Below are 23,859 nucleotides of genomic sequence, written 5' to 3' on the forward strand. Positions count from 1 at the left end.
CAGGCCTTAGTACATCAACCACTCTGATACAGCGTGCTTCATTTAACCAAACTCAACATTACCCTTCCTGGGATTACTCTAGGTTTGCTTCTAGGAATTAAGTAATTGTTATTATGGGGCTGGGAGTAGGTGATCTTTAAGGTCCCTTCCAGCCCAAGCCGTTCAATGAATTATTCCCTGCTGAGAAGCAGGTGTTGTCCTGTGCTGAATATATGGTGCAAAATGAGGTTATCTGAGGCTCGGGTGAAGGGCAGCAGAACTGGATGTCCATGAATAGATACTGGTGACAGATTTGGAAGAATGGCTGCTTCCTTTTCTTTAAGCATTAGCTTTCCTGCTCAGCTGCCTGAACCTATTTTGGGCCATATCTGATCTGTAAACGAGACAGGGGAAATCACAGCAAAACAGTCACCTTCCGTTCCTTTGGTGTATACCAGTTTGTCCCGTGAGCATCTTCTATGACACTGTGATCTGCTACTTTTCTTTGCTTTAAAGTCTGCTTCCTGGTCCTGCTGTTCCTTTTTGTGTTGTTCAGCATACACACCCTTCTTTCTTCTGTGATACTTATCCTTCCTGCCACTTGCATAGTGTAACTTACTTGGTTTTATTTTCCCCTTGCGTTTTCTTGCTTTGAGCAGATCCTGCCCCCTTCCTTCTCATCCTCTTGGCATCCTCTGTCTGTCTCCTCCCCCAGCAGAGCAGTCTGTCCCCAGTTCCTTGCCTGGGCAGACAGACGAGGGATGCCAGCTCAAGAACCAGGAATACAGACATGCAGAAGTGGAAGGAACGCTTCCTTTCCAAGTCCAACTGTGGAGGCTTTGTGTTGTGCTTCACCCCGTGACACATTTGCTTCTCTTTTGGACACTGGAATTTAACTCGCTGTAATCCTACTTCAACAGTACAAAGTGTAGGAGAGCTTATGGAGAGAACACGAGTAGTGCTGTACACCAGCTGTTTTGAAGTTTGATACGCTTTGCGTTGAAAGCATCATTCATTAGTTAGGTGCTGGAAGGATTCTGTAGTGAAAGCTCTAAGAACTGTACTTCAGGAGGGCTGGATGGCCAGCACCCGTTTGAGTCACCTCCTAGCGTGGTGGTTAAGCAGGTGGCTTTGGTTTTAGCTTTAGACCTTCCTCTGCATAGATGAATCTCAACATCAGATGGATCTTGACAGCTGCAGAGGGCTCAGTTTGTCAGTCTTCATTAGAATACGGAGTTAGCTGAAGTGTTTCCTTTCGTAAGTCCCTTCTGCTGGTTGTAAGGACTGCAGAGCCCCATTCAAGCAGTCAGGGTAACACTCACCTCTTCTGTGAGGCAGAGCTGTGGTGGCGTGACTAAACAGAAACATTGCCCATAGTAACCATTGTGGTTTTAGTTCTCCTTCCTCTTTTCCTCTGCCCGAGTTGCACCTTCCTTGCACACGCTGATTTTTCCCTACGTAGCCTGCCACCCTTACGTGCTGCACTGCTTCCATCACTGCGAGGTCAGTGCCCATTAACAGTGGGCTGGGACCTCCACACCCACAGCTGGATGTTGTGCCTCCCCACTTTGAAGGAATGACCTGCATTTCATGGACTTCACTGAGCTCATAGCAGCCACCTTCATGTATTGAGGACAAACCCAGCACTGTTGGTTTCTCCATCATTTTGTTGTACCTGTCATTATGCAGGAAGCCCTGCCCTGTCTTCAGAAGTAACATCCTTAAACCTGTATATTTTAGTTGGGTGAGTCAGTTTCATTCCTGCTCCTAAAGAGTTTATCTATTGTCAGCTGTAATTTCACCTTCCCGGGGCCAGCAGTAGCAATGCCAGGAGTATGAAGTCCGTTATAAATAATCTCTCTGCAGTATTCGCTGTATATAGTTTCCAGAAGTTGCATTAAGAAGGAATACTTGGATGCTTTTCCTCAAATAAACACAATTTTAAGTTGATGCAACAGATATTCATCTGCAGCTTAATTAGCCCGAATTCTCAATAGAGAAGTTTGACTAAACTCTCATGTTGTACATGACTAATAGGAGGACGTACCAGCCTGGATTACTCAGTCCTCTTGAGGGCCCACAGTTTGATGTACTTGATCTTAGCAATGTGATGTTTGCCATTAATCAGTTTTTTCCGGCTTCAGAACGTGAGGTGTGACCCTATGTGTTCAAATTAATGTTCTTGCTAGCAGGAAAAAGTGTCAGACTCCACGCAGGCCTACATTGGGTATTTGTGAGGCTCTAATCTCTGTATTTCATAGCTGGATTTGTGTGCCCTGTTCATCGTGGGTGCCTTATTTGGTCTTTAGGGGTGTTTTCTTCTTTTGGGTCTATGTTCTTAATGAAAGCATAACCTACAGGGGCCATTGCCCCAGAATTTCTGCTGATCCTTCCTGCAGGAGCTTCAGCATCCTTGCTGGAGGAGCTGACAGCTGCTGGTTGTCAGAGGCAAGTACAGGCAGAAAGGAGAGAGATCTGTTTCTCCATTTTCAGAAACAACATCGGGCAACTGAGTCAAGTTCACTGTGCTTTTAGTTACTCGGATGTCAGATTTGGAGTAGGTTTGCATTGAAGAGGTTCGAGAGGGAGAGAGATTTTGAGAGGAGCAGTTGCAGCACTGCCTGCTGCCTTGGAATTTCAGATTTCGAGACAGCACCTGGTGTGCTGGTATCAGCGGAGTCTTGAGCCCTGATCCCAGAGGAAGCACTTAGGGTGGCTGGTTCTTGAAGGGATACAATGCAGCCCTGTGTAATCCAAGCAGTCAGCTGTCCTGACAGCCTACATAGGCCAGCAGCAACTGGGAATGTTTTTGTGTGGAGTGGGAGGAAGAAGGAATGAGGTGGAACTCTGTGAAATTTGACAGTCAAGGAGAGAAGGGAATCTTTCTTGGGCTCTGACAGCAGGAGGTATGGGGGCACTGGGTGCAGGTTCCCATCTGCATGGCACAGCTACGCCTTGGTCTCGATCTCAGTTCAAAATGTACATCTAAAACGACTTCCTAAACTAAGAAGCAGTTTTACATCTCCTCCCCAAAGCCGTGTGGCTCCACGTCTGTGAGCAATGCCATGAAGTGGGCCAGAAGTGATGCTGTGGGTGGGCGCCGGTGGGGGCTAAGTGCTGCTCTGCAGGGCGAGAGGAAACCAACTGCTGAGCCAGCAGTGATGCTGACCTCCCACTGGGAAATCCCAGCCCTTTCCTTCTTCCTTCCTCCCTCAGAATATATATAGTACCAAGAGTAAATTAAGCATTTGGAGCAGTGTCTCCCAAAGGCCAGAGTAGTAACAGAGGGCAGAATAGCTTTCAGATAAGAAGACTGGCAGCGTAGTGACCACAGCATTCTTCCTGGATCCAACTCTGCACTCTTTAACTGCACTTTTAGTTCAGTGTTTTCCCTTACAACATCTCCTTATGCTCCTCACCACAAGATAGCAGTATTTGATAACTGAACCCAATCACACCACACAGTAAGCACTGATCACGTGTCTTGCTGGAGTTAATTAATGTTTTTGTTGTATGAACAGGAGCGAGGAATGCAGCTACTGGAGAGCTGAACAACAAGACATTTTTGTTCCTACCTTAGAACCTGAGCTGCTTTTTTCATGTGAAAGCTTTGTCAGGATGACAAATGGTGTGAAGAGGAAGAAATCCAATAGCAAGATAGCAAAGCTGCTGGTAATGTGAGATGGTTAAAGGCAGCAGAGAGAAAAGCCAACTGAAAAACTACAGGTTGAAGAAATGATTCTGCTGCGCAGGATGGCTAACTTTGCAGATGGGGCATTGAGCTCTGAGCTGCATACAAGAAAAATAGATCTTTGAGATGGAGTAAGGCTGTACCATGGCTGCAGTCATCCATTACAAACCTGTCTGGTTATCCTTAATCATGATACTTTACTCATTTGCAGTCGTCCTTCTTTGTAAGGAAGCTGACTTTGTTGCATTAATACACCAGCAGTTCAAACTGTGACTTCTTATGGCTTTGTTTACTTTTAAGTTATGAGTACAGGACTTGTTCAGCCTCACTGTCTTTGAAGGACTCTTCTCCTTCAGAGCTGTATTCGTTCTGCCAGATTCCAGAACGACTCTTCAGAAAGTGTAACCTCAGTGAGTGCATTCTCATTTTTAAATGCACGAGGGCTGAACACCACTGTTAGTAGACCTTAACAAACAAACGTATGACGCAGCTTGGATCGGACAAGCTGTCTGCCCTGGCTAGGATTTGTGGGGCTTGTGTTACCCCAGTTATTTGGCAGCTGTTGGGAACGGCGCTGCTGAATGGAGTCCCTTGTCTGCCCAGCAGAGCCAGTGACAAGTATCTGGGTTTAGCCAACGGGAAGTGGAATGGCAGCCAGTAACTAAGTTTAGTTTGATGGATGTGTTTCTCTGACTTCATCCGTGCTTATTTGCACTGCCCCACACAACAGTGGATCGGGGCTGAGAAGGAGCAAGGCAGCTAGGACTCCCTCAGCCAGGGCTCAGCTCCACAGCAGACTGCATCTCCTACCAGCAATCCAAGCTGAGGGCTTTCCCTGGTGCCACAGTCACGACAGCATGCCATTGTGAGCAAGCATTCCTGCTCAGAACAGGCTTTTCTTGGATAAAAGGAAGCACTGGCGCATTTCATGGAAGCGAGGTCAGGAGTATTTTAGTTAAATATAGTAAATATTTTAAAAGGAGAAACTCTGTTCAAAGGAAGAAAATGACTGTGGACAATTGCTTGAGCAGCATCTCGGTGCCTGACAATTGAGGCTGACAGTTCTGTGATTTATTTTTAGCTCGAGAACTTGGTTTAAAACAGAAGTACTGCGTAGCTTTGGCAGTTGCCACATACTCAGCGTGGGTGGATGGAACTGAGAAATCTCATCTGTGCTAACAAGCATTCGGGGACTGTAGTATAAAATTAAACTCATGTACTGGAAACTGAAGCTCTATCAGCTCACCTGGGGAGCTCCACCCTCCGAACAGCTTCCACAAGGTAAGCAGCACTGCCTGCCCAAGGTGCTCACCAAAATAGCTGCTTGGGCTCAGGTCCTGGCATTGGCTCGGGTTGATGCTGTGAGATTGCAGGTCAGTGAGCTAGACTCTACCCTCTCCCCTTCCAAGTTTTTCCCTGTAACTAGAAAGGCTAAAAATAAACCTCAGAAAGCTGGCTGAGAGGTGGATCAATGCAATGTTTGTTCCAGGTGCTGAGTTTAGGGAGAGGTCCTAACACTGCAGGGTTTTTTTTGTTAGAAGTCATTACGTCACCTGGAAGGTAGCTGGGACATTTACATCCTGTTAACTCAAAGGGTTGGTAGTTGCTGCTTTCCATCTGCAAAATGAACCCCTCCGCAGCTAGGCTGTGTCACTGTAGGTATTTCATGGCTTGCTTTGGGTTTTTCAAGTAGTCTTTGCAGTAGAGCTCTTCAAATGCTTGTCTTAATGCTGGGTGAGTAAATAGCAATCCATTTGATTTGCTCAGAAGCAGATAATATCCCAGCTTTGATCTGGCCACAGTTAATGACTCCTCAGGAATTCCACTGAAGTGTAATTCTCATTAAGCAATTTCTCCCCGAGTATTGCTTGAATAAACCTAGTAAGCTGTCACAATGTTTGGCTGTCCCACCTTTCCTGTAGAGCTGGGTGACCTAATCCTCACTCCTTATACTGGTGAGTTCCAGTAAATCTCTCCATGACTGAGGAAGAACGTTAAACACTCTTTTGATCCACATGTATGTGGTTTCCCAGTTATCTTTGCTGGTGTCCCTTTGTAGCACTCCTTTTCCTAACACTGTCCTTGTGGGAGTAAGTTGTGGTCTACTGTAGGCAAGATTGAGAAGAACAAAATTTGGAACCTCTGTACTCAATGGAAGGAGGTATGTAATGCAGAGCACCTAAAGCTGGCGGGCTCTGTGCTTCTTTCTAGGTACCAGCACTGCAAAGCTTCACAGGAGCTGAACTGATCCGTAGTAATTAAGCTAATAGACATTTTGCTAAGATGTTCAGGATTTTGTCAAGAAGTTACAGGCGTAGCTTTTCCATTCAAAATCTCGTCGTATAGCGTCTTTTAATTGCATTACAGCTTCTCTCTCCTGTTCTGTCATGCACTGGGAATTGCATGATAGTTTTTGGGCTCTGTGTATTTCACCCTCCAGTACCAAAGACCAGTTGTTAACCCTTTTCCTATGTCAGATATATTCTGATAACTGAGGGAAGAAGGCATACCAACATGGCTTGTAATGCTTTTTTTATGATGTGGACACCTCATGATGCAATGTTGTCACTGACTCTGATGCCTCCTCCCACATTCTGTCTCTCCCAGCCTGAGACCATAAATAGAAACCTATTCCTTGCCCATCCCAACCGCCTGGCACGGAGCTGTATTTCTTGGCATTATTCAGTGGGTTGTTTACAGTACTTAAACCTCACACTGCTGTGGGAGGCCCAGAGACTAATTATGGATCTGTGCTTCGCTGAAGCAAACCACATTATTAAGAGTCTGCTTGCTCGCAGGAGAGGAACACCTAGGAACAGCATTTAGTTGGGCTGCCTGTATTTTACCAAGGCCATACATGAGCTGTCCAAACCCTTTTAAGCTGATGTTTTTCCACAGCCACATGCATGTCAGCAGGACTAGGTGGTCCATCTAGATAAGGCCTCGGGTCTGTTACCAGGGTGGAAAGTTCATAGGCCTGCTTCTGTGCATTGATAGACAGCAGCGACTTGGCCTGACCAGCATTGGTTTGCTTCTCTGGATGGATGAATGGAGTTCAATTTCATTTCCTCATCTTCATTACTGCAGAAGGCCTCCCACTAGCAAGCTGGTTGAAGCTCCTGAAGCCTAGTGTGTAAAGCCATGTACATTTGGAGAGTGCACTGCACCAGGAACCACAGGTTACTCAGCAGTGCAGTTCCTGTGGCCCAGGCTCACTAATGCCAACACTTCGTTACTCTTTTGGTCTTACCAGCAAGGGTACGAAGTGATGCTGTAAAGCAATGCGTGGATTGATACTTAATTTGAAAACCCCAAGTGGAAATGAAGCAGAAGATGCACAGAGATCTTGGTGGCCTTGTGTTCAGGTGTCCTCTTGCAAAACAAGAAAAGGAAACCCAGAACACTCACACAATGCTTTTTGGTATAAAGAGATACTGCATTGAATTGACACTGTCCTGTAGCTCTTGGTCTCTGGTCCTTCTGCTCAAGGAGTCTTGCTGCCAGCAGCTGCAGTCCCCTCTCAGGGCTGCACTGCTATTTGGCACTTCTTGTTTGTTTAGGAGACAGCGACAGCCCAAAAATTCCAGAGGGAGCAAGTTTTAGAAGCTGCTTGTACTACTTATTTCAAAGTAACCTAGTCAGCAAGATTTCCTTACATTTAATTTCCTCATTGCTGGAAAAACTGAAGCAATACCTCAGAAGGGTGAGTGGTACAGGAAGGTTAACCACGCTCAGGAAGCAGCTTTGAAGGGCACCACGGGGAATATCTGAGGAGCTGGGGCAGAGCTGCTGTGCCTGAAAGGTTGCTGCTTTGGTCAAACACATTGAGTGTGCCAGAATTCACATCTTACATAGTACACTTACTGCAAGGGGAATGGGAAATGGATGTTTGCCAGGGGTGCAGCTATCAAGGTGATGGCCTACAGGGTAGAATAGCTGTCTGGCAACATCAGTTAGCAAGAAATGATGCTTATCCCAAAGTCAGAAAGAAGCGTGGTTTCATTTCTGCCTGGTTACACGTGCCAGGCCCTTACAAACCTACCCACTGTGCAGGGACACTCGTGCCCTTCCTGCTGTGGAGCTGGCTGCCCCTGAGCTCACATGCAGGCCTGCTGGGCCCCCCGAGCACAGAGAGGCTGTAGACAGCACACTCAGGGCCTGCATTTCCGTGCTGCATTTGTAACCCAGTTTCATTTTCTCCTTATCCTTCCTCGTTCCAGAGATACCACTTGCACATCTGTTGTGTTTTAACAACCAAGCTAATAGCCATTTTCCTTGTTAAACTATTGCAGCTGATACTAATTGAGTAACAATTTAATATGTAGCTTGGCATTTCCTAACACCATTTCAAACCCACCTGAAAAGCTTATTTGCTCTAAGTTTTTCTTAGTCTATACTGTCCTTCCCTCCAAGTTCTGCTTATTCTTTGTGTATTAATAAACACACCATCTCAAATACCAGCACAATTAAGAGCATTCAGAGCACACAAGAGAGGGGAGAAGACAAACTGCAAGAGGAAGAACAAATGGGGAAACAAAAAATGGCTTAGGGGCTCAAAGGTAAAAGCACCTCATCCTCCAGCTGCTGGGCAGCATGCTGCAGGAGTCACAGAGCCTTGTTTTGGAGGAGAAGGAAAGGATGGCACTCATTTGTCAGGAGAGCTTTTGGAAGTTGACTGTACATAGGTGTCCTGAGGTACTCCAGCTGGTTGTGGTTTCCACTTGCATTAGGTGATGGCAGAGGGGGGAAAAACTCATGGTACAGCTCACACAGGGAGGAGTAACCCTTCACTTATGCAGCCTACATCCTTTCAGAAGCAACTTCTCACATGTAACAGCCTTACAAAGCACATACACTTCTAACAAGCCCAAATGCTTATTTCTTACCTTCAGTCTGAGCCGTATCCTCACCACACAAAGCAGCTGCCTTCCTCGAGAGCAGGGGAACTTGTGCCTGTCAGAATGCAGGTGGGCTGCAGCAGCTCCCACCCTCCACAAAAGGCCAGAGCACTTGCTCCCCTTCCCCTGCTGCCTTTAATACCCCTCTACATACCCACCAGCCCCCAGGTGTGGGCCTGCCACGGTGATTGCTTGTTCTTTAACCCTTTCTTCTCTGCATTAGGAGTCCATTCTGCTGCCAGCCCTAAGGACTGCTGGAAAACAGGCTCCTGACTCCACCAAACAGATCTTATGTTAGTGACAGGTAATCTGACGGTGCCCTTCCAAAGAGCTGACCTGAACCTTACTGAATCAGCAGCTCAGGCTGGGCATGCTGTGCTGCCTCTGCTTTCTGTTTCCCTCTGAGATCCCAAAACGCTCAGCAGTGCTTTCTCTTTGGGTGCTCGTACATCTGTTAGGCTTCATGTTGCCACACATGTCACTCCCTGTTAGTTCATGTGAACAGTACTCCCACATTGCTGTGTGCGTGGAGTGCGAAAATGAATCAATCTGGGCACTCCCCTCAGCGAAGGCTGTGCTTGGCAGCGTACACAAGGGGATTTCTCCAAGGAAACTGTTCTGTTTTCTCCCAAACACTTTGTTGCCTGACTCCTGGCAGCGCAGACCTCTGTAGCTCATGTCAGGGTTGATTCACCTCGCAGCGCAGTCTCCCCATCCCTGGTTTGTTCCCTGGGAAGCTCCACCCTTCCTTCCATCCTCGCTCCTCCTCCACCCCACAGGCAGCACTCCCTTTTCCATTGGCCACACGTGGTGGTGGTGGTGGTGGCCAGCACTTCTCGTGGCAGTTTGTTCGCCTTCTGCCTGAGTGTGCAGCACGACATGATTGTGGGCACGGCCCTGTTCCAGCCCAGCAGCTATGGCAAGGAGAGCAAGCTGCTCTGCTGCCTTGGCGACGAAGCCCCTGAGCCTGCGGGCTCCAGCTTCACAGGTAGGATGCTTAGGGAGACTGCAGCGTGCTGTTCTGTTCCTGTGTTGGCTTTAAGGAGGGTGTGGGTCCCCTCAGGTCTTTGTCTTGTGGTGTGGTACCAGGCACGAGCAGGACTGAGATTGCCTGCTTTTACTCGGGATTATTGAGCATTAGTATTTCAGCAAAACACACCACGTCTGTTTTCCAGCACCCAATGGTGAAGATTAGCTGTATCCTAGACTCTCATCCTGCTCTTAAACTGAAGAGATCAGTAATTGTAGCCTCAGTGGCAGTGTGGGAGGCACAATGCCCCTTACGTGGTGGCTGAATAGGAAAGCATTCATGTCCAGAGCGAAGCAAAGTGTATTGTGGGAATAACAGAGAGGAAGGAAGGAGGTGGTGGAAGCATTGCCTCCTTAATCACTTATTGCTTGGACACTCAGTGATGACGTCAGCTTTCAATTGTATAGGTAATGAAAGTGGTGGCGTAGGATTTGTTTAAAGCTTTGCTGTTTCAGCAGCTGTATGATGGAAAAGAAGAAGCCACTTCAACACCATGAAGGTATTTTGGAGCGGAAAAGCCAAAGGATGCTTTTGGGAAGCTGCCTGCTTTTGTGTTTGCTGCTTGTAGCTAGCAGGGCTGTGTCACTCAGGCTCTCTGTTGAAGGCAGCAAACCCCCTCCTGTCTTTCTAACACAAGGCATTGTAGGAGAGTAAAGAACGTGTTATTTAATTACCATGTACTTGTACTCTGCGAAGAGAGATGGATTTGGGAACAACTGTTCTTTTCTGTTGCCACTTAAGCTGTTCCTGATGCATAATAACTGCACGTGCACAAACTCAGCCCTACAAAGCAGCAGCCGTGTGCTGGCAGCCATGGAGGCAGCAGTGCAGGCATCCTGATAGCACAGCGTTATTGCTGTTCATCTGATGAGCTGGGATGTTGGTAATCACAGGTGATTGTTAAGAACAAGAAACAGAAATACTGTGTCTGCAGAAAATGATGTTTTGGTGGCTGAGGCTCTGTCACTTCTGCTCTTGTGAGGATAACCTCGATGGGGTGGTGCTTCGGCATGGCTGGGCAGTGGAAGTGATTACCAGAAATGCAGGCAAAAGCCACTTAGCTGTGTGTTTAAGAACAGACTAACAAACCTCAGTCATTTCCTTTCCCACGTACATATAATACAGCTTAAAAAAAAATGAAGATGGATTCTGGGAAACCCCCTACATAGACGTTTTCCAGGCTTGAGCTCCATCACACGGCACAGAGTCAACACGTGTTTGCCTGTTCGTTGGCCTCTTCCTGTCCTGTGTCTCCCTGACTTCCCAGCTCTCCCATCTGCATTGCTCTGGAGCTCCTTGTTCTCTTGTTGTGCCATGCAGACTAGCTGTTGCTCACGTGTGTAAGTCCCATGAGGATGTGCTGGAGCCTGGTGGGGTGGTGCAGCAGTCTGTTGGATGCATCCTGCACCTGACTTCTCCAACAATCAGGAACAGGCCACGTCTGTTTATGGGATGCTTTCACGTGCAGATTCAGAGAGGCATTGGGAACTCGTGGTGGGGCAGGGACATCCCTCAGCCGTGCCTTCAGAGGCTCTGCTCACATCCTCACACTTGTGTATGTTTTTGCAAGTGCCTTGTCCATCTTCTTGTGTCTTAATAGAGTTACATGTTCCCAGGGAAACCTCAGGATGGATTAGAAAACCAGTGATGGTTGTGGCCTTTATTTTTAATAACCACAGCACCACTGCTGCAGTGCTCAGACACTTGTGCTCTTTCCTTTTGTGCCTTCCATCACCTTGTGTATTTAGATCGTTTTTCATCATCACAGGAACTGTTTAAAAAAAAAAAACACACAACTTTTTTTCTTTTAAAACCATTTCAAGACTGATTCTTTTCTCTGCTTCCTTGTGCTGGCAAGTGTGCATCAGTGGAAGCAGTAAAACAGAACTGCCCTGTGTTCAGGAGCACTGCTGCAAGATACCTGCCCCTATCTTCGTTACTTTCTCTCCCTGTCAGATTACCACTTTTCTCTTTGCATAGTCTTCAAATGCGTCCCTATCATTGCTGCTGATACTGACTCAGTTACTGCTGCATGTTACGTGTCACAATTCAGACTGTTTTACCTCTCTTCCTAACGTTGCTTCCAAATCCAAGCTACTTCAGCCACGGAAATGAAGACTGAAGACGTACCATCTCAGCCTTTAAAAGGTTTCCTTCGCTACTTCACATCGGAAGAGCAGTTTTTATTTCTTCCCCATACTGTGCAGCGGGAGCTGTGCTCTGATTTACTTACAGCTGTGATTTCCTCTTTGCTCTTTCTTCAGAGGCCCTGCACCGCCCCTATGGTTGCGATGTTGAACCGCAGGCACTGAACGAAGCCATCAGGTGGAGCTCCAAGGAGAACCTGCTGGGAGCCACCGAAAGTGATCCCAACCTCTTTGTTGCACTTTATGATTTCGTAGCAAGCGGTGACAACACGCTCAGTATCACCAAAGGTGAGGCTCTGAACTGCAGGGCAGCAAGAGAAAATAGAAAGCTGAATCCTTCTTCCGTTGTTCCGTTGGAAAGAGTGAGTGCAGTTAGAAATTATTCTGTAACCGAGGATTACGAGTTTAAGTCTCTCTGTCTTGTGTTGGAGAGACACCTGCTGGGCAGTTCTAGTACTGATACACCTTTGAGTAGCCAACGATGTAGCCCAAGTACACCCAGGCTGCCCAGCCCCCTGGCTGTGAGATGCCTATTTTGGGGACAGGCAGAGGAGAACCTTTACATTATTGGTGACAAGAGAATTCGAGAGCTTTCATTGCAGCCAAGTCAAGAAAGTCACAGAGATTTCTGTTTGGTAGGTGTATCACAACATGCTCTTCTGCACAGCTGTTAATAAAACAAATGCTGTTCAAGGCCTTGGGATGGAGACAAACCTCTTCCAAGAAGAAAGGTTAACATCTCTCCAGTCTAAAATGTGGAGTGCAGGAAGCTCTGTGAACTGAAGGTTTACATTGTCATAAATTAGTCAAATGTTGTGGCCGAAACTGTACCAGTTTAGTTAGATCACTGCTGCAGGTTTTGATTGTTTAGCTACAAAACAAGGCTTAAGTCAGCTGACAGTGAACGTCTCTTAATGAGACCCAGTAGATCGTGTTGTGCTTACTTTCCTTTTTTTCCTCCTGGATCGTAGGTGAGAAGTTGCGAGTCCTGGGTTACAACCAGAATGGTGAATGGAGCGAGGTACGTTCGAAGAATGGGCAGGGCTGGGTGCCAAGCAACTACATCACCCCAGTGAACAGCCTGGAAAAGCACTCGTGGTATCACGGGCCGGTGTCACGCAGCGCAGCGGAGTATCTGTTGAGCAGCCTCATCAATGGCAGCTTCCTGGTTCGGGAAAGCGAGAGCAGCCCGGGGCAGCTGTCCATCTCGCTCAGGTACGAGGGACGTGTTTACCACTACAGGATCAACACCACCTCAGATGGAAAGGTGAGGATCTCTGCACGACGCTGCGGGGAAAGGAGATCTATCTAGCTGCCCTGAAAACTGCACAGAGGGATATTCATTTGCTCAGCCCACCTGAGACATCTGAATACTTTTTTTTCCCCCCAGATCTGTTGGAATGTCTCTCAGCAGCCTCTACCTAAGCAGGTTCCTGCTTTGTTCCCAACAGGTGTACGTGACAGCAGAAAGCCGTTTCAGCACGCTGGCAGAGCTAGTGCACCATCACTCCACGGTAGCAGACGGACTGGTGACGACTCTGCATTACCCAGCACCCAAGTGCAATAAGCCCACTGTCTACGGCGTGTCCCCCATCCACGACAAGTGGGAGATGGAGCGGACTGACATCACCATGAAGCACAAACTCGGGGGAGGGCAGTATGGGGAGGTGTACGTCGGCGTCTGGAAGAAATACAACCTCACGGTTGCTGTGAAAACATTGAAGGTGAGTTTTCAGATCGTTGTGAGCTGTTGAGTTGGTCAGCATTTACGATAAGTAGAAGGAAGTTGTAACTTTCTCAGTTATACTGCCTGATGATAGGAATATCTGAAAGTGGAGTGTGCTGATCTGCTTGAGAGGAGCTTTGCAGAGCAAGGTCAGCTGGTCGAGCTTGCAGCAGTGCAGGTGGCTTAGAAACAGCTTGGAATTGTGGCCCAGCGTGCTCATGCAGGAACTGCATGTCCAAGCCAGCTCTGTAGGCCTGCTTACCACTTCCACTGCCCTTCCCTTGGAGAAGCTGTGGAAGCTGTAGGAAGTCAAAAGCATTGGGAGTACGTTCTACAGCTTCTCCCATACTTCTGGAAAAATTCAGCTTCTCCATTTGTAATTCTCTCTAGAGCCTTCAATCTGTTTCAGCGTGACCGCTGTTGAATGTTAACAATTCAGGTAACCCCCCCCACCTAAATAAGGGAGATTTCAAACGTAAGTGTTGCAGCTGTAGGAAGAACTAAGTGACTTTCAGAGTCATCCCTTCTCTAGCCACAATAGATATCTAGTTGGTGTTTTCCAGGGGCTGCAGATCCGTTATTTGGCTGTGCTGCAGGCTAGCTTTTCAGGGGTGCTATAGGCCTTCTTTGTTTTAGGAAAGGCTAAAACATCAGAATGGAGATTAGGTTAACATTTAATTACAGTATGTAGCTGAGCAGACCTTGGTCGTGAAGATAAATCTTCTCTCCTGTGTTTGTCTAGGAAGATACCATGGAAGTGGAAGAGTTCTTGAAAGAAGCTGCTGTGATGAAGGAAATCAAGCACCCAAATCTAGTGCAGTTATTAGGTTAGTGAAAACCCTTGACTGCTGTGCTCTTACTCAGGTTTCTGCCAAAACGTAATCCATCTTGCTTAAAAAGAGTGTCAGATTTATTTAGGTAATGTTTTGAATCAAGTCAGGTTATGGGGTGGTATTTTTGACTGCTTACTCCTTCGTATAGCAAAGCTGAGCTCAGACACCAGTTTTAATCAAATAAACATAAAATATTGTCGCATTAGTAGACAACTTTGCTGTTGGGGCACTGTATAAAGCTCACAGTATCAATCTCCTCTTAAATGGTACCATTCATTGGCTTTGGCCATTCTCCAGGATTCAGTTGTCAGTGCAGTCGGATTCCTCTTCTACATAGTTAAACCAGCCTTCAAACTACATACAAAGATTTTTAATGGGACATTTTAAACCTTTACTGCTGCCAAGCCCAGGATGAAAGGAGAAATGTGAAGAATGTGAAGGATTTTAATCATGTCATCTGTTCTGTACCCATTTAAAAAATGGACACAGATGAAGTGGCCGCCCAGCCCTGTCTGCCTCCAGCAGCAGAGACTAAAATGATTTCATTAGAGATGCATTTTTGCCCCTGCATGTGGCTAATGGTCTCGGCACGCATTCAGCAGTGCTGCAGTGAGAGCTCAGAGATGTGACATGAGTGTCCCATTGCCTTCCTCCTCTGCTCGTGCATACTTTGTACATAACTGCAGTGACTGTAGCGAGGGGAAATCTCAGCAATGTGTGAGAATGCTGCTGCAGGAGCAGGTCCTGCTGCTTTGAGCCCTTACCCAGCTAGCACGCATGGGAGTGCTTCACATTGCTCTGTTGTGACATTCCAGCCTGGAAATCTTGCCACTTGACAGCTCCCCACTTCCAGTTGGCCACTTTTCATCTTTAGGAGAAGAGGGGAAAGAAAGTAAATCGTAGGTGTTCAAAATACGTCCTGTTTCATTCTGTGACCCTCCAAACAACAGTGTGTAGCATATATACTTGTAGCATACATCCATTATGCATAACATACAGGAACAGCAGTGCTTTGACAGACACGTTTCTCGTTATCTGTGGATGGATGTGTAAATAGAAGCAGTGAACTTCAAGCTGGGCTGCACCGATCCAGGTCTTGTAGATGAAAGTCCTGGATTTTTAGAGAAACACTCGTAGTTACAAAATGCAACCAATGGCAGGCTGGTAAGCAGGGGAAGAAGCATCAGCTTTATTCACATGCCTTGTCCTCACTGCTAGGTGTGTGTACCCTGGAGCCCCCCTTTTACATTGTGACAGAGTACATGCCATACGGGAACTTGCTGGACTATCTGCGGGAGTGCAACAGGGAGGAAGTGAGTGCTGTTGTGCTGCTCTATATGGCCACTCAGATATCCTCTGCCATGGAGTACCTGGAGAAGAAGAACTTCATTCACAGGTGGGTAAGGTGGCATTGAGAAGCAGGAAAGGACAAGCCCCGCAACCACGGGACTGTGTTAACAAGGCCTGTTCCTGCTGCAGTTAAGAGTGTGCTTTCTCCTTCATACAGGGACCTGGCAGCACGGAACTGCTTAGTGGGAGAAAACCACGTGGTGAAGGTGGCTGACTTTGGCTTAAGTCGGCTGATGACTGGAGATACGTACACAGCTCATGCTGGAGCCAAGTTCCCCATCAAATGGACTGCTCCTGAGAGCCTGGCCTATAACACCTTTTCCATCAAATCAGATGTGTGGGGTAAGAAATTCCACTTCAGTGCTATGTTCTGTTTCATTTTATTTTTTTCTTTGCCACCCTGGAGGACAAAGTGTGTTGGTGGCCTGGGTAGAAACAGGAGGAACATGCCAGGCCACAGCTTTGCAAATTGTTAATGTCTTCACCTGGTCTAGCCTGAAGAATCTTCAGCAAAGAGGTTCTGCCTCTATCTACAGTGAAGGCCACAGTCTAACAAGCAGCATACCGTGCAGGCAGTCTTATGACCAATAATTTTCTTCCTTTTGCAGCCTTTGGGGTGCTGTTATGGGAAATTGCCACCTATGGGATGTCACCATACCCAGGCATTGACCTCTCTCAGGTGTACGATCTGCTGGAAAAGGGCTATCGGATGGAACAACCCGAGGGATGCCCTCCAAAGGTTTATGAACTGATGAGGGCCTGTGAGTATCTTCTTCCAGTATGGGGAACAAAGCCTGATAGGGCTGGGAGAAATTTCTAGTCAGCTCCTAAGTCCTTGCTTCTTAGATGCCATTTTGTTAGCTAGTGTGGAAAAGTCCCTGTCACCTGAGACGTACCTGGTCACTGATGCAAAGTGATTCTGGTCTCAAGGGAACAAGAACTCTCAAAAGCTGTCATCTCTGCTTACAGTTAGATGGGTTTATGTGGCACATTGTACTGTCATCTGTGAGCAGGACCGTTAATACAGAACCACCACAAAAGAAGGAAACTTGGTTCTTAGCACACACAGCACCTGTGCAGGAGGCAAGCAGCTGACAGGGTTGCACAAACTCATCCTCCAACTGTGCTGCTTAGCATTTGCCACAGAGAGCTCCCTAAGGCTGCACAACACATTTTTCATCTACTAATGAGAGACAGAATAACAAGTTAGCTCCTACCTGTTACAGACGTACCCTGCTTTCTCACACTGCAGGTTGGAAGTGGAACCCACCAGACCGACCTTCCTTTGCTGAGACCCACCAGGCTTTTGAAACCATGTTCCACGACTCGAGCATCTCAGAGGGTGAGAGCCCCTGTTGTTTTGTTCCTCAGCAGTGGTAGCATTTATCCCTCAGGGTGCTGTCTGTTAAGCACAGGCTCTTAAAGGTTATCTGCTTGCTGTGGAGGCTGCAATGAGGCTTTGTTCATTTAAAGAATATTGTCTCCTTTACTAGAGGAAGCCTCTTGTTTCCCAGACTAAGGAGTTAGGAGTAGTGCTGTGCCACAGTAAAATCACACCAGGTGAAATCCTACCAGGGAGGATCCGTAGTAGGCACACGCACTACACAACCAATAACCTGGGGCTGTCCTGGAGGATTTTGGTTATTGTTTTTCAGTCACATACCTAGTGTTGATAGGCAGAGGAAGCATGAAGTCTTCATTTCTACTAGGGATGTGCAGTGTTTTGCCTCGAAGCAGCTTAGGTCCGGAGTCAGAAAGGATGCAACTCTGAGGCGATGAATGAGAGGCACCTTATTTAGAAAGGGAAGAAAATGCATCCATTGTGAACTTTAGCTCTTGAGCAGCCTTAACCCAGCAGAGAGCTGGATGTACACCAGACCCTCACCTGTGCAGATCCTACCACCATTTTTGGCTGGATTTACAAAGGTGCAAGCTAACTGGAATTCAGTATGTAAAACATCGTTTACCCTAAGCACTTCCGGATTCGAACAGAGCACTGCGTTTACAAAGCACTTGCTGTCTCAGTCACGCGTCTTCTTGCTGGTCTGGGACTGCAGTAGAGATCCATATTTTATTTTCTTCCTCTGCTGGTCTTTGTTCCAACTATTCCACTTACTGTTCCTCCTTACAGAGGTAGCAGAGGAGCTTGGAAGAACAGCCTCCTCCTCATCCATTGTTCCTTACCTGCCCCGGCTGCCCATGCTTCCCTCCAAGACAAGGACACTGAAGAAACAGGCAGAGAACAAGGAGAACATTGAAGGAACACAGGATTCCCTGGAGCATTCGGCATCCAGCTCTGCACCAGGTACGAGCAGTGGGGCACTCACACTGAGGCTTTCTATTCTGGGATAGATCTTCTCCCAGTGTAAACTGCCAGACAAACTGAAGAGGACAGAACATGCACCAACCGGAGACCTTGCAACCAAGTATCCTGCCAGGATGGCTTGTAAAATTTCACCTTCTAGTCAAGATGCTATGAATGGTGTTGGCTGCTTTCAGTCTGTAGCCTGACGGCAGGACTTGTGTTAGCGTGGCAGGAGAGGCAGGGCTGTGTTACTCTTCCTGGCTTAGTGAGGTGGAGAGGTCAGAAGGATGGCAGATTTACTCCCTGAGGGAGTGGAGGGATGAGATGACTCATGGGGAGGAACCCAGCACGGTCTTGTTCTTCAGTGACAGAACGATACAGAGCAGGGTGGGAGCTTGGTCCCGGCACATGCATCACTTTTCATTCTCGAGAAGGCAGAGGAAGTGCTCTTGGCCGTGTTAAAAAAAAAAAAGAAATAAGGCACAAAAATAAAAGTGCCACCTTCCTCTCTCAGTCTTTCTCTGCAGGTCCTGTGTAACTAAAACGGCCGGGCCCTTAGAGCCCGCTGCAGGACAGGGAGGTGGAAATGGATTTTGCAGGTTCATGCTTGTCTCTTGTGCCTAGGTTTCATCAGAAGCACACAGCCAGCAGGAGGGTCTCCCGCACTGCCTCACAAGCAGAGGGACAAGTCACCCAGCAGCCTGCTGGAGGATGCCAAAGAGACCACTTTCACCAGGGACAGGAAAGGTGGCTTCTTCAGCTCCTTTATGAAGAAGAGGAATGCTCCCACGCCTCCCAAGCGCAGTAGCTCCTTCCGGGAGATGGAGAATCAGCCCCACAAGAAATACGAGTTAACGGGTAACTTCTCGTCTGTTGCTTCCTTGCAGCACGTGGATGGGTTTGCTTTTGCTTCCACGCAGCAGGACACAAGCCTGGCACCACCCAAGTGCTATGGTGGGGGCTTTGTGCAGAGGACCTTCTACAATGACGACGGCACTGGTACCAGCAGCGGTGGGGGTGTGAGCACTGGTGGTGGGTGGTCTGGCATCACAGGTTTCTTTACGCCACGCCTGATTAAAAAGACACTGGGTCTACGACCAGGAAAGCCCACTGGCAACGAGGAAGCATCGAAGCCTTTTCCGAGGTCGAACTCTACATCTTCCATGTCCTCAGGGCTTCCAGAACAGGATAGGATGGCAATGACCCTTCCCAGGAATTCCCAGAGGTCAAAAATCCAGCTGGAACGGACAGTGTCCACCTCCTCTCAGCCTGATGAGAGCGCTGGGAGGGCAAATGACCTGCTGCCCAAAAGGTCTGACGAAGGCCCTGCTTTGGCCAGAGAAAGACCAAAAGCAAAACTCTTGCCAAGGGGCGCCACAGCTCTCCCTTTCCGAACCCCCTCTAGTTCAGAGGAAAAGGAGATTCCAGCGCTAGCAGCAACTCCTAAAAGCAAAGAAAAAAACAGTGGCCCACGGCAAGGGGCCCTCGAGGATGGCGAGAGACCGGGGTGGTCCTCTCCAGTAAAGGCTGCAGCAATACTTCCAACCACTCATAACCACAAAGTGCCAGTCCTAATCTCACCCACTCTAAAACACACCCCAGCAGACGTGCAGCTCATTGGCACAGACTCTCAGGGTAATAAATTTAAGCTCTTATCTGAGCATCAGGTCACTTCTTCCGGCGACAGGGACCGGCCCAGACGGGTAAAACCAAAGTGTGCTCCACCTCCACCACCGGTGATGAGGCTCCTGCAGCAGCCAGCTGCCTGCTCAGATGCAGCAGAAGAGCTAAGCAATGCGGCGGGAGCGCAGCACGGACTGGACTCAAACGAAGGGAGTAAGAAGGCAGCAGCAGCACCTGTCGGTGGGAAATCTGGGAGGCCCGTGATGCCTCCACCTCAAGTGCCTCTGTCGTCGTCTTCCACCTCCCCAGTGAAAATGGCCAACGGCACAGCTGGAGCAAAGGTAGCACTCAGAAAGACCAAACAGGCAGCCGAGAAAATCCCAGCAGACAAAATCAGCAAGGAAGCGTTGCTGGAGTGCGCCGATCTTCTCTCGAGCGCCATCGCTGAGCCCACACCGAACAGCCAGCTGGTGGACACAGGGCATCAGCTGCTGGATTACTGCTCAGGCTACGTGGACTGCATTCCGCATACACGCAACAAATTTGCCTTCCGGGAAGCCGTGAGCAAACTGGAACTCAGCCTGCAGGAGCTGCAGGTGTCCTCGACAGCTGCTAGCATCCCTGGGGCAAACCCCGTCCTTAATAACTTATTGTCGTGCGTCCAAGAAATCAGCGACGTGGTGCAAAGGTAGCTACTGTCAATCTGGGTAAGAGAAACACACGTGGGGTGGGGGGGGGGTGGGGACTTTTTTCTGTACTGATGCTTTCAAAAAGGAAAGACTGATACTTGAGTATGTGAAGTACCTCAGATCACTGAGTTCTCACGTTTACAAGTTCATCTCAGAAAATGGGGATGGAGAGGGTAGATTAAAGCTGTAAAGGGGCAGAACATCGAGTATTTGTCCCTACCTTGTCAGTCTGCTCTGCTTGGCGTGGCAAGGCGAGGAAGGTCCTTGCTCCTCCCCTTGAGAGGCAGGAGAACGTACGGCAGGCTCTCGCTCTGGGAAGGACGGTCTGGCAGCCAGAGTACTGGAGTGGCTGCCGGCCCCTTGGCTGTACACACGCACCCCGTCAGCACTAACACACGCTTCTGGGCTCCTGACAAGGCGAGGAAGGGCCCTGGGGCTCTGCTGGCACCAGCTGCCAAGTGGTCCTGGCTGGGCAGCTCCAGAAGGGCAGGCTGCGTGCAGCTGGGGGCAGGTCTAATGCACTGACAGTATTCAGAGCTGCTGGAGGTGGATGCACTAGCCCCAGTGGCTTACTTCCACAGTGCTGTTGCTGCTGTAATGAGAACTGCAAAGTTAGTTAATATATGAAATGATCCCTTTTCCCTCCTGTCCACCTCATCCTCCACGCGTTCTCGTCTTCATTGTAGCTGAAGCATCAGGAATGCTGGGCAGACTTACCACTGGAATTACCCCCTCCCACCACACTGCCTTCACTCAGTCAATTTCTTGTTTCTAGTGGTCTAGCATGGGTGCTGCTTGATGGTCGTTGGTTGTGAGTAGTTCGGGGCTCTTGCACAACTTGCCAGTGTTATTGGGATGGGGTGGGGTGGTGGTGCTTGTTTTTTTTTTTTTCTTAAGCTCTAGATTGCTTTTAGCTCGTCGCCAGGTTGACTCCCCCAGTTCAGTTTCACCACCTTGAGGCCTGTAGGAGGCAAGGCAGAACCTCTGCCAGCAGCAACCCCTGCTAAGTATACTGTGTTCAGCCTGTGGCAGAAGCATTAGGGCTTTGCTCCTGCTGCTCTGCCAGAAGGCAGGCAGTCGTGTGGCTGCCCTCCCTCCATCCTGGTGCTGTTTGTTATCTGCTGTGGCCTCAGAAATGTGGTGTCCTGTGTACGTGCACAGCTCCCTGACAGGTAAAAGGACTGGCAAACATAGAGACCTCAACTACTTGTTGGTTTTGAGGGGAAGCAAACAGGCCTGCTACCTGCCTCCAGACACTCGTTACCCTGCATGCTGCTGCTCACTTCACACCGTTTGTGATGATAGAGGATCTGGCTTGCTTTGCACCTTAAATCTTTTTTTGTTGTTGTTGCTAAAATGCTTGGTTGTTTTGTTGGTTTTTTTAACTTGTTTTTAAAGTGTGACTGTGCTGCTTTTAGGCCGAGCGTTTAGAGCTGAGCTGGGGCACCGGTGTGAACTCAGATGGTTGGCACTGTGTCTGGGCCTCTTGGCACATGCCACTGTTGTTTCCGTGGAGCAGGGTGAGACGTGGCCTGAACCACCTTCAGAAACGTGCCAGTGCCTGAGAATCCTCCTCTCATTGCTGGTCTGTGTGTAAATACAGCTGTGTGTCAGGCTGCATGAACGTGCACCAGCAGGGCAAAACGGACCACGCGAGCTTCACTGTCAAAGCGAGGGAAATAGTGACAGAACCCAATCCTTCCACCCCAATCAGCAGGCAGTGAGGTGAAAACTGTTCCTCCAAGCTGGCAAGCTGATCCCTTAGTGGGTACGTCGTCCTTACCCAGTGTCACCAGGCCCACCTGGAAGAGCCTGCTGTCCCGCTGTGCTGCAACATTCCCAGCCTGGTGGGTGAGTGGGCTTCTTCCACCAGACCCCCCAGCACTGGGGCAGAGCAGCAAACAGTTATCTCATAGACTTTACCGAGGGCTTTTGTGGTTTACCTCATCTGCTTCAGTCATCCTTATTGGCACGCACCAAACTGGCTGCCTTTGGAAAGCTGACCTGCAAGGGGAAAAGCTCTCAGGGTGTTGCTTCACATTGCCTTCAGTCAGGAGGAGTGGAAGGCTACGAGAGCTGCCTTGGGGTCCTGCTTGCCCTGCACACAATCGTGTGGCTTCCTCACCATACTGCTTCTCAGCCCAGCACAAGCTGACTGGAACCCAAGTGGTTATTCTCAGGGGAAAGGTATTTTAACCAGAACGTGGCGAAGCGTTATTCCAGTTCTGCTGAGTGTTTTACAACAACTTTCGGTTCGTTTTTTATTTCCTTTTTTTTTTTCCTGCATACATAGGTCTTCCAGAAAAGCTCCTGCAGAAGTGATAGCATAGCAAACAGTTCCTGGAATCCCTGATTATTAGAACAGACCCCTTTCAGCTCCTTCACACCCTTAAGAAACGAGCTGTGCCCCAGCAAAGGGCTGCTTGCCCTCCCCACGCGTGCTTTCTTTGAGTGCTGCCTGGTTTCTCCCCCCCTACATCAGAAGTAGTTGGCAGGGACAGGAAGCAGTAGTCTGCTCTCACAGGATCACAAACACTTGATGCAGCTCCTTTCCCTCTGCTCGATTTGCCTTTCTCTTCAGCCTTAAAGGTCTCAACTGTAGCAGCTTCTCTGCTTTCAGCTTTGCACGCAGTGTGCGTCGAGTACTGTACAGCAAAGCCCCGTTACTTCTTCCAGTGAAGAGCACCTCTTGCTCCACCATTTGTGGATAAGACAACCTCCCCTTGTATTCCCTTTCTTCATGGCTGCGAGAAGGCTTCGTGTGGTGAAGATGCAGATGCAGCTGGGCTCTCTAACTTGCACTAGTAGTAAGGGCTGCAACTGCAGGCAGTCATCCCTGCAGCAGGGCTGGCAGACCGTAGGGCCTGCTAGTGGCAAACTCAGAGCAAGGCCACGGGCACAGCTCTCCCTGCAGGAGTTAAACAGGATGCCCTGGTTAACCCTCAGAGCAGTGCACTGGGCTGGCTGGGTGGCTGTGCTTCTCACCAGTGCTGGCAGGGCTGAATTTAGAGCTTTGGTCTTAGGACAGCATCAAACTTTGCAGAGCTGAACAGGGCAGCACTCCTGATGCGGAGCACGGGGAAGGAGGGGCTGTTCTCTCCGGTCCTTGTCCTCACAGAGGAGGCTTCTCCTGAGCTCCTCTGGCCCAGTGTCAGCAGGGCTCTGGGCACTGGGATATACCGAGGCCTGGAGCGTAGAACAAACCCTCAGCCCACTCCCTGGTGGCAGGAAGAGACAGCTCCTGGGACATAGCTACAGCACGTGCAAGGTGAGGTGTGCCTGTACCAGAGGAGGTCATCCTCCCAGCGTGGCTGCCGTGCAGAGGGCACAGAGCTGAGCGTGGCACTGCAGGTATCAGTACCGAACTCACTGAGGGCAGGAACGGATGAAACGAAACACATTCATCACCAATCACTCTACAGTGTTGTCAACTGTTTTGTTTTTAATTGTTATTGTAAGATATTTTGGTTGTTTTTCTAATTTAATTCTCTCACTATCGTCTGACTGTGAACTGCAAACAGTGTTAAACTTGATGTAAATAAGGCCCTCGGAAGGGCCTCTTTTTGCCTGTCGTCCCACAGAGTTTTT

At 48.6% G+C, this 23,859-nt stretch overlaps 1 protein-coding gene across 3 annotated transcripts in view; it reads left to right on the forward strand.

The window, feature by feature from the left end:
- The window catches only part of ABL2 (ABL proto-oncogene 2, non-receptor tyrosine kinase), a 33,000-nt gene extending 9,619 nt beyond the window's left edge, over positions 1-23,381 (forward strand). Inside the window, exons 1-12 of one of the 3 annotated variants that reach the window (XM_065744851.1) lie at positions 4,647-4,951; positions 11,863-12,033; positions 12,717-13,012; positions 13,197-13,469; positions 14,214-14,298; positions 15,523-15,700; positions 15,812-15,996; positions 16,263-16,415; positions 16,907-16,996; positions 17,786-17,959; positions 18,584-20,270; positions 22,565-23,381. In XM_065744851.1, coding sequence (XP_065600923.1) covers positions 4,885-4,951; positions 11,863-12,033; positions 12,717-13,012; positions 13,197-13,469; positions 14,214-14,298; positions 15,523-15,700; positions 15,812-15,996; positions 16,263-16,415; positions 16,907-16,996; positions 17,786-17,959; positions 18,584-20,270; positions 22,565-22,601 — 3,396 coding nt within the window. In that variant the 5' untranslated portion in view covers positions 4,647-4,884 and the 3' untranslated portion in view covers positions 22,602-23,381. Of the gene's footprint in view, positions 1-4,646; positions 4,952-9,284; positions 9,557-11,862; positions 12,034-12,716; positions 13,013-13,196; positions 13,470-14,213; positions 14,299-15,522; positions 15,701-15,811; positions 15,997-16,262; positions 16,416-16,906; positions 16,997-17,785; positions 17,960-18,583; positions 21,277-22,564 lie in introns of those variants that run through there. The other 2 variants (XM_065744843.1, XM_065744859.1) reach the window with 2 other exon arrangements.
- The last annotated feature ends 478 nt before the right edge of the window (positions 23,382-23,859 follow it).

This window comes from Cyrtonyx montezumae, unplaced genomic scaffold (assembly GCF_038088225.1).
Source record: "Cyrtonyx montezumae isolate F1298 unplaced genomic scaffold, pur_monq_1.0 scaffold_1, whole genome shotgun sequence".
Taxonomy (NCBI): domain Eukaryota; kingdom Metazoa; phylum Chordata; class Aves; order Galliformes; family Odontophoridae; genus Cyrtonyx; species Cyrtonyx montezumae.